Genomic DNA, 10,446 nt, shown 5'->3' with positions numbered 1-10,446 from the left:
TTTGAAAGGAGAAAGGAGTGAGTAAATCTGTAATTCGGATTTGGGCGGCCTGGGATTTCATTTGGCTGTGTGAAGGCACACACAGGTGCCTGCAAGTGTGTGCGTGATTACGAATGCATGTGTGTCTGTGTGTAGGAGTGTTTGTGTTGGGGGTGGGGGGATCTTCTGGTTACATACATGGTTCCCTTCTTCCCATTTGGATTGAGGGCTCTTATTTATTTATTTAAGTCATAGCAGCCACCATGTATGGGGACCTAACTATGTGCCTGGCATTGTGCTTGACACTTTTTGAGCTTTTTTCTGTGAAAAAAGTAGTTTGTTTTTATGGAGGTGCATCCAGAGACATCACGTATTTTTTTTCCATTCCGGTTAAAACACAATGTTCTACTCTGTGGAAAGACTTGGGGAGAGGCAGGGAAGGCTGCGGGGACGGGCAGGGGCGGTCCCTGACTCGCTAGTCTCCACCTTTTATTTTGACCGGACCGATGGCGACAGGCTCGCACTAGGACCCAGGCGCCAGAGCGCCTCCGTCTGTCCTGTAGGTTCATTCAATCTCCCATACACACAGACCCACAGCGAGACTGACACACACTCCCATACACTCACACACACAACTGCAGGCAGCGAGGCTCGGGAAGTCAGGCCGGCTCCTCGCCCGGCGCCTTCTCTGCTCCAGCCGGCCGGGTCTTCCTGGGGGCCCGGAGCTCGGCCGGGCCGCGCAGCCCCGTTAGAGGAGGAGCTCGGCGGACCCCCGTTCCTCCATGGGCAAACGCGGGCGGCCGCGCAAGGAAGCGCGCTGCGAGGGCGCGGGGCTGGCCCCCGCCGCGCCCCTGGCTGTGCCCCCCGCCGCGGCCGCGCCCCAGACCCCGGCTCTGCCCGAGGAGCCCGCGGGGGCCAAGCCCAGATGCCCCTTCTCGGACATTTTCAACACCAGCGAGAACTCGATGGAGAAGCACATCAACACTTTTCTGCAGAACGTGCAGATTCTGCTCGAGGCCGCCAGCTACCTGGAGCAGATTGAGAAAGAAAACAAAAGTAAGTTTGGGGGGCCCTGCTCTTCCTCGGCGCCCGGCTCTTTCTCGCCCACTTGGGCGATCCCTGTCGCGAGCTCGGCCAGCGCCTCCCCCCCGCCAGCCCCCAACATACACACATCCAGCCCTCGGCAGTAAAGCCGATGACACTGGAGAAAGGACACGCACGCACAAAGCTGCTAAAGATGTAACAAAGACGGGCGAGGGGGAGAGAGGGGCCTGTCTGTGCGTCGGTCTGTCCGTCTCCGGCGGGCTGGGGCTGGGAGGATGGCCCCGCGGAGGAGCGGGGGAGTGTTGTTGTTTGCTGACAACTGAGCCGAGAGCTCATCTCTTTGAGGTCGCCTTTCTTCCTTTTTCTTTTCTTTTTTTTTTCCGGAGCCTTCTCAGGCAGACAAGTGTTGTTTTTCTGTCGCTCGTTCCTGGATGGGGTGGGGATTAGAAGCCGAAAGTTGGAAACCATAGGCAGAGCTCAGAGGTTCCAGAAAGAAAACACACAGACACACACTACAACAATAACAACCAAACAGCTCTCCGCGGCGTGGGCTCGTCTCTGTCTCTCTCTCCTACTTCGCCTTTTTCCTTTCCTTTCGCAGCAGGACTGGGCTCAGGCTATCATGTCCACGGACACAGTCCCCCTGCACCTCTGTTGTCCTGGGGTGCCGCCGCCCCCCCCCAAAAAAGAGGCCGGTGGGGCCAGGCAACGCCAGCAGCTCGCCCCGGACACGCCGTCCTGAGCCCGGGAAACTTGGCCGTGGGGACGCGGCCAGAAGGAAACTTTGGGATCTTGCAGAAACAATAGTTAGAGAAGAAGGTGTGGGCTGTTGTGTGCTTTTTCTTTATTTTCAGGGAAACGGCTCCTGAGTGAGCGCGCAGGGCAAGCCACGCAAACGCCTTCCTGGTCGATTTCTACCTCCCCCCCACCCGCCCACCCCCAGATTCACGTGGAGAGCAGTGCGTGGGTGGGGGTGTGCTGGGAACCGCACCCTGGCTTCGCCTCTTTTTTGTATTTATTTGTTTCATTTTTGCCACTACCAGCCAGGTCCCCTAGCTTTCCCCAGGCAGTCGACTCAGCGCCCTAACGGGGGCACGCGTGTGCAGCGTATCCAGTACGGTCCTCAGAATAATAGCTATGAAAAGGAGGAGGGGGACTGTGCAGACAGACCGACAGACAGGAGGAAACCAGAATGTTTAATGTGTCCGAACAAGTAGGAAGATCAGTGAGGCGCGAGTGTGTGTGTGTGTGTGAGAGAGAGAGAGAGAGGGAGAGAGAGAGAGAAGAAAGGTCCGATTGCAACGTGTCAGATCTTGCAACCTTCTCCCCCCACCCAACACAACAACCCTCAGACACAAAAACACCATCGCTGACCGACACCCCAGGTCTTCAGGGTCAAAGTAACCGTGTGTTGGCAGCGCAATTGTGCAGACGCTGTAAGGCCAAAACAAGGATTTGTGTTGCGAGGTCGGTGGTGCGTTCTTTTCTTTCTCTTCTCGCCTGTTTTCCCGGAGTGCTTGGGTTGTGAGAGAGGTGCATCGCAGGCTGTGTAGCCGAATCGCTTCGCAATTATTCATGGTAGTGGTGGGGATGGGGACGCGGGAGCTATGTGTGCATTTGTCTGGAGGGTAGTTTCTGAAAAGCCAGAGCTGGTGGGGAGCTGGGTGAAGACGTGGTTTTGTTTGGTGTGTTTGCTTTTGTTGCAGGGGGGAGGGGCGCGATTTCTTTAGCTATCCCCCTCCCCGGCTCCCAGTTCTCTAGAGCCTGTCCCGTGGCGTCGGCTCGGACTAGGGGTACACCCCAAGAGGGCACCTTGGCAGGGTCGCTCCAGGCTACCCTGGCTTGCCCCCCCGCCACCCCCCAGCGAGGTGTGTTGAGGAGGCGGTCGGAGCTTCCTCAGCGTCCTGCCCCCACTTCGCACCCGCAGACAATCGGAGACCTCCCCCCGCCCCACCCCCCACCCCGCCGCCCTGGCCGCCGCCACCTCGTTGTTTACCCCGTGCCGGGGCTCCGGCGTGGCCACCAGTCACGTAAGCAGAGAGCCGGGCGCGCCGGGCTCGGGCTGTCCCGCGCAGGGCGGGCCCGTGGCGGCGTAACCGGGCTCCAGAGGCTGGTGAAGCCGAGGGGCTTCCTCCTAGCCCGTCTCCCAAGGCGTCCACCCTGCAAATCTGCCAGCCCCCAAGAGGGGCTAGGAACCTTAGCGCCCCAGTCCAAGTCAACTTCATGTGCGTAATAAGTCCCTCGGCTCCGCAGCCCCCCTCCTCCGGCCAGCTCCCGGCGGGAGTATTTTTAGCTCTCTCGCCTCTTTTCGCCGCTGCTGTTTGGCTCTAAATGACGTGATGCCAACGGCCCCCAGATTTCCCCGAGAGCTTGGGGCGCTGCGCCGTGCCCAGTTTGGCTGCAGAGACCCTGCTCCAGGCCCTCGTCCCGTCCCCAACAGCTCGGACAGGCTGAGGCGACCAACGGTAAACTCCCTGTGACCATCCGCCAGGCCCTCTGTTATACCCCCTGCAAACAGAGGCGGCCCACGGGGGCCACTTTATCCCACCCCCTCTCCTCTCCTCCTCCTGCTTGGTCTAGGTAAACGGCGGGCCCTACATCTGTCTGGTTTTATGGGGGGCGCTTCTTCGCGCTGGCGGCGCTCGCCGTTGTTTTCTGCTCGCTGCACACAATGCCCGCGCGTCACGGCAATCCGCGTGTGCACAGCAATAACGCGAGTCGGGGGGCGGGTCGTGCGTGCGCCCGGCTCGGGCACTGCGGGTCGCTCCGCGCGCGCGGGGCTTGTTTTGCTCCAGAGCTCTGCTTTCCGAAACGCTTACATCATTCAGTCGTTGGGGGAGGGAGAGGGATCTGGGCGTTCCGATAGGATTCCAGCATCTACCAGGTCCCTGGTTTCTGGAAGGAAGCAAGGACCTTAGCTTTTTAGTTATTATTTTTGGGGGTGGGGTGGGGGTAGTTTGTTGTGTACGTGTTTTTTTTTGGTTTGTTTGTTTTTAGGTCACTACTGCAAAGGGCATTGCTGGCCGGCTCAGGTGCACAATCTCTCCGCCTTCATTTCAGCGAGTTCCCCTATAATCACTTGATCTCGGTTTCTCCGCCTTCTCCTCCTCCCCCTCCCAGCTAGAGACACATGGTTTCCACATGGAGACAAACTTCTTTCCTCCGACTGGACTTGACCTAGCTGCGCCATTCAGCCAATCGGCAGCTCCAGCCTCTTCTGACGTCACGCGTTGCTGAGGCTGGAGGCTGGGGGGCGGAGCCAGGATGCAAGCCAGGAAATCTCTGGGAGCTGTAGTGCGGCCAGCTGGTCCAGTCTCTTCTTGAAGGGGACGCTCTTCTCCCTGGAGATGGGTATCGGGTCCCGATTCTCCATTTCAGGTTCTGTGAGACCTTTCTGAGATGCATGGTGAACCCTGAGCTAACACGTTCCATTTTCACTGCTGCTAGCAAAGTACTTACTTGGCAGGAGCTTGCTTTATTTTCCGTTGTAGCCAGAATGCTTTTCGTTGCCTTGTTGAGGTTTCCGTACTGGTAGTATTCACCAAGTTGTGGCCACATTGCTGAATTATTTCCAGTAGAGAGGTTGAGTTTTCTTGGGGGAGGGGTTCACATTAAGTCACCCAGTGTTGACTGCTATGTGCTAGGCGGGGAATTCCCTAGGAAAGGCAGGTACGTTCTCCCAAAATTCCAACTGATGTGAATCTCTACGGATCAAAAATTGAAGGCCTCTAGAAATATTAATCATGAAGGCTGTGACCCTATTGCCACAAATTCAGAAGTTACATGTAAATAACCTCTGACATCATCACCTATATGCATTTTGAGTCCAGTGGAAGGGTAGGAATTAAGGACTGACTAATAAGTAGAAAAAGATTTTGGGTAAGGTTAAAACTAAAAGAGAAGAGGAGATTCATAAAGAGATGTTATGTGCCTAAGAGCTGGTTGGCAGGTAAGCGAAAGAAGCTGTGAGAGCAGGTAAGGTCTGGAGGAAAGAAATAGGCTTCCCAGTGTCTGGGGGAGGTTGCTTTGCAGGCAACATTTAAGATAGGGAAGGACGATCAGAGGAGAGTAGAAAGCCATAAGGCTCCTTGAAGTGGATCATCTGGATTTCAGGGTGGGGTGCTTTCCTAGGGGCATGGACAGCCCAAGAAGCAGCCTCTTCATCCTGGTAGGGGAAGCTGCTGTTGTGTGGTGTTATTTGGCCCCACCCTGCCTTCCTGACTTAATCTCCTCTGCCTTGCCCTGAAACCTCTGTGTCTGCCCAGCAGGCCCACCACCAAGCAGGCTTCACTGTCGAACCTCTGTGCTCGACTGTTACTCTTCCCATCTAGAATGCTTTCATTCTCTTACTCCTCTAGAGATATCTGTATCCTACCTTCTCTTCAAGACTTAGGTCAGTTGCTACCTCCTCCAGGAAGCTTCCCCTGGCTATTTTAGCATATTTGGCTCTATTTCTTAAGTCATTGTAGTTGAGAGGATGAAAGCTTTGCAGTCACGTGGAGCAGGGCCCAACTTGCTACTCTACTGTTTGCTAGCTATGTGCCTTTGGACACAACCTACTTAGCCTCTCTGATGTTCCATTTCCTTTTTGCAAATTGGGGATAACAGTATGACCCTTATATTATTGTCAAACAACTAAACAAGGCACTGCACTTAAATATGTAACGTACCTGAAATATAATAGGTGCACAATAAATAGCAACTTCTCTGAGCTTTAATAATCAGTACCATGCACTTCTCTACTTGCTTCATGTGTGTTAGCTTTATCTTTACAAGGAGATTATTAGTAACTTACGAGAAAAGATCACTTACAGTATTCAATGTATGCTATCCATTGCATCTAGCACACCACTGGGTGTGCATAGTAGTAGATCCTTAATGTAAATTTCTTGATTGGTTAGATTTGCCATTTACTAGCTATGGTACAAGGATCAGGTTTGGAGGCCAGAGGAGACATGACAGCCTTTCTGAAGATTTGGGGAAGATTCAGAAATACTGATCTCCAACTCCCTTGGGTGGTAAGAACAATCCCTGCAAGGAGATGATAGTTCAGACCTGAAGAGCTGAGACTGCCTTCTGTAAACAGCTGTGACCCTGAGAACAAATAAGAAAATAGGAGACTAGAGTGCCTTGTGCTGAAATTGAGGGTTTTGATGGCAACTCATGTTCAAGCTGGTCACATTTTTGTATGACAACCATCTTATGAATTCATTCATTCTTCAAATGTATATTGAACATCTACTATGTGCAGATGCTTCCTTCTGAAAACTCTGTAGGTTGAAATATGGTGGGGTGGAGTAGGGTATTTGTGTTTAGTGGAGTTATGTGAAGAGCATTCTTAAGTCAGGCCCTATTTCCTCTGCATCCTAAATTATGTTCCCCGGATTCAACTCTTTTTTTTTCCAGTTTTAAATATGATCTCTGCGACTGGTAAATGCCAGAAGAATACTTTTTTTTTTGAGACAGAGTCTCACTCTGTCCCCGGGCTGGTGTGCAGTGGCACAATTTCGGCTCACTCTAACCTCTGCCTCCTGGGCTCAAGCAGTTCTCCTGCCTCCGCCTCCTGAGTAGCTGGGACTACAAGCGCATGCCACCATGCCCAGCTAATGTTTGTATTTTTAGTAGAGACGGGGTTTCACCATGTTGGCCAGGATGGTCTCAATCTCTTGACCTCGTGATCTGCCCACCTTGGCCTCCCAAAGTGCTGGGATTACAGGTGTGAGCTATCACGCCTGGCCTTTTTTTTTTTTTTTTTTTGACTGTGTCTCGCTCTGTCACCCAGGCTGGAGTGCAGTGGCACGATCTCAGCTCACTGCAACCTCCACCTCCTGGGTTCAAGTGATTCCCCTGTCTCAGCCTTCTGAGCTGGGATTACAGGCACATGCCACTACGCCTGGCTAATTTTTGTATTTTTAGTAGAGACAGGGTTTCACCATGTTGGTCAGGCTGGTCTCGAACTCCTGACCTTGTGATCCACCCACCTGGACCTCTCAAAGTGCTGGGATTACAGGCATGAGCCACCACGCCTGGCCAGAGGAAGACTTTTTTTTGAGGATATGGTTATGGCTTTCAGAATCCCAGAGCTCCAGGGAGAGGGAACAGGGCCTTAGAAGTTAAGAGAAGCTGAATTGAGCCGTTCCTGGTTTGGGAGCAAAAAGGAGGCTCCATTAGCTACCAAGGCAAAAAAGTAGCTGCTCATCCATCTCTTGTCTCTGATCAAAACACTCTCCCACTGACACATCCAGAAATGGGGATTATCATTTGGGGATGCATGAGCAAAAGTCTAGAGATGAAAATGAAGAAAATGAGGAGGGTGCCAGCAGACAGCAGCAGCAACTAATTGTATGGCATAATATCAGTAATGGGTCCCATTTATTGAACACTGACTATATTCCAAGTATGGGGCTATCATTCATTATCTCCCCCAATCTTCACAACAACCTTATGATGGATGCAATTTTATTACCCCCTTTAATGGAGGAGGTAACTGAGGAGCAGGGATGCCAGGTAACTTGCCCAAAGGACATATAGCTAGTAAGTGGCAGAGCTGAGATTTGAACTTAGGTCTCTGATTCCAGAGCCTATGCTCTTTTTTTTTTAATTACCATAAGGCTTTATTGTTCCAAAAAGTATTTGCCACCAAAATAAGTCATTGTATAATTCTAGTTGTAATAATCATAGTGATGCCAAAATTTAGATTTATTTTCTACCTTTATGATTTTTTTGTTGTTGTTTTGTTTTTTGGTTTTTTTTTGCAATGGAATGTCACTCTGTCACCCAGGCTGGAGTGCAGTAGCATAATCTCAGCTCACTGAAACCTCTGCCTCCTGGGTTCAAGCGATCCTCCTGCCTCAACCTCCCAAGTAGCTGGGACTACAGGTGTGTGCCACCACACCCGGCTAATTTTTATACTTTTTATTTTTATATTTTAGTAGAGATGAGGTTTCACCATGTTGGCCAGGCTGGTCTTGAACTCCTGACCTCAGGTGATCCGCCTGTCTCAGCCTCCCAAAGTGCTGGGATTACAGGTGTGAGCCACTGCGCCCAACCTGAACCTATGCTCTTAATCATATACACATGTACTCATTTTACAGCTAACAAATGGAGTCCAGAGAAGTGAAATGACTTTCTCAAGGTTACCCAGGAACCTGAATTAGAGCTGGTATTTGAAATACCTTGTTTATTGTCCAAGGTCTTCCTGCACACACCTTGCTTAGAAGAGATGTAGAAGTGAGGCTGGAGACAGAATAGCCAACCAGAGACCTTTTTTTTTTTTTTTTTTTTGTCTTTCAGAGTTGTTCAACTCTCCTGGCCTTAACTCAAGTTTAGGGCTCCTAGGAAACACCACGCCCCGCCTGCTGCCTTTCCCAAGTCTGTCCTCTGGGCATATTAGAGGACTTGGGGCTGTTGCTATGGTACTGGGGCCAACAGCAGGTTCATCAAAAGCCGGGTCTTTTGCCTTTTGAAAAAAAAAAAAAGCCCAGCCCTGCAGAAGCGAATTGGCCACAAAGATTTGCATCAGTCATTGTGGCTTGTTCTGTTTTAGATCCCCCTGCATCCCTACCCCACCCCCTCCTGCCTACCACCACCACTTTCTATAAATACAGTTGGATAAATATTGATTTAAACTGGGTTTCTGGAGGAGAAGCACATGCTTGCCCTGGCCCGGTCTTCACTTAGATACCACCAGTATGTCAGGCCTGACACACCTAACCCCCAACAGTTCTGGCTTCCAAGTGACCTGTTTTGGGGAGATGAATTGTGGTTTTGTGGCTTTTGAGTTTAAAAAAAAACGGTCGGGGGGGAGGAGAGAAAGAAAAAAAAATAAAAAAGTAACAACCCAGCAAGAAATGGGAGTCTTCCTACAGAATGAGGAAAGCAGTTTTCAGCAGGCAGAAATGGGGGAGCTTTATGGTAATCTGGCTTTCTGAACCATTCTTTTCCCTCCCATTTTTCTTTTCCCTTCACTTCAGGTTTTGTTTTTAAAGGAGGCAGGTAGTAGCATAGAGCATCAGGAGCAGAACGAGCCCCAGAGGTCACAGAGCATCCATCATCCTCACTGTACAGTTATGGAGTCTGAGACCCAGAGACAGACACTGGCTTGCCCAAGATGACACAGCAGAGGCAGAACCAGGTCCTTCTGGGCTGTGTTCCCTCCCACCTGATATGAGAATGGGTTCCAGGTAGAGCCCCACCCCCGGCATTTGTTTCACAGGTCCAGTGCTCATAAAGTCAGCAGTTTTCAAACCTGGTTTACTGATCCCAGGGTGTGTCCGGTTATTGCAAAGGTCATTGCAGCATTCTCAATAGTCTTTCAAAATGAAGCTAATTTCCATTTGCCATACTTAGAAAAATATTATCTTTTACATTTGAGGAGGAGGAGCTAGAAGGTGGTGGCAGTGACAAGATGGCTATCCCAAGCCTTGACTGAGGAGGAGGAATTAAAGTCTTGGGGGTTCCTTCTGGAGGTCGAGAGTGGCGCTCAGGGCTCACAATGGGGAGAGAGAAAGAAAGAGAGGGAGGGAGGAAGGAAGGGAATGGGAGAGGCTTCAATTTCCCAGGGACATACACCTGGCTCTTCTAACTTAAAGGAAGCACTTGTCTCTGATGTCATTGTACCCGAGTGGCCTGGCTAGAGGTGTAAAAGCTGTCAACAGCTGACTTGATCTGTGTGGTCAAAAATAATGGGCATTGGCCACCATCATGTTGAGCAGGAGGCTCATTCTTTGCTTCCTCATCTTGGCAGAATGGGTGCTGGGCCCCTTGCTTATGAAACGTTTTGAAAGTTCAGGTGACCCTTGGCTTGAGCAATATACCCCAGGAAGTATATGTAAACAGAATCCTTTTTCAAAAAAATTTAGAGAAACTCTCTTGAAAAGGCCCTTGTGGCAACTACTTTAGTAAGATGTGGAATTATGTTGTGAGCCTGTCATTCTCCCTAAATTTGTGTTTACTCATTAATTAATTAATTAAACCAGTACTTAGAGAGTATATACTTGCTTTATGGGAGGCCCTGTGCTAGGTCTTGGAGGTAGAGTCCCTGCCTTCGTGGAGGGTATTGTTCCAGAGCCAGGTTTTAGAGGGAGAGTATTATTCCACTGCCAGGTTTTAGAACTTCACTTGTCTTAAAGTGAACCCCAACAGTGCAGGATGGCATTTGACTTGAGCTTTTGTCTTTGGTTCTAGCTATCATTATAGACAGAATAAAAATTTAGCCTGAGCTTCCAAAAGGAGTAGTTCCTTCCCTCCCTGCCTCCCACATCTATGTTTAAAATCCTTTTTTTTTTTTGCTGTCACCCAGGCTGCAGTACAGTGGCACAATCTTAGCTCACTGCAACCTCTACTTCCTGATGTCAAGCGATCCTCCTGCCTCAGCCTCTCAAGTAGCTGGGACTATAGGTGTGTGCCACCTTCCCCCACTGA

At 50.7% G+C, this 10,446-nt stretch overlaps 1 protein-coding gene across 2 annotated transcripts in view; it reads left to right on the top strand.

The window, feature by feature from the left end:
* The first annotated feature begins 557 nt into the window (after window positions 1-557).
* MXI1 (MAX interactor 1, dimerization protein) overlaps window positions 558-10,446 on the top strand; it is a 78,826-nt gene continuing 68,937 nt past the window's right edge. The window contains exon 1 of one of the 2 annotated variants that reach the window (XM_012450188.2): window positions 558-1,035. In XM_012450188.2, the coding sequence (XP_012305611.1) occupies window positions 762-1,035 (274 nt within the window). In that variant the 5' untranslated portion in view covers window positions 558-761. Of the gene's footprint in view, window positions 1,036-2,306; window positions 2,491-10,446 lie in introns of those variants that run through there. The other variant, XM_012450190.2, reaches the window with a different exon arrangement.

This window comes from Aotus nancymaae, unplaced genomic scaffold (genome assembly GCF_030222135.1).
Source record: "Aotus nancymaae isolate 86718 unplaced genomic scaffold, 86718_ANA_hifiasm-v0.15.2.pri h1tg000010l, whole genome shotgun sequence".
Lineage (NCBI taxonomy): Eukaryota > Metazoa > Chordata > Mammalia > Primates > Aotidae > Aotus > Aotus nancymaae.
Note: the sequence above shows the minus strand (reverse complement) of the source record. Positions and strands in the feature narration are given on the sequence as shown.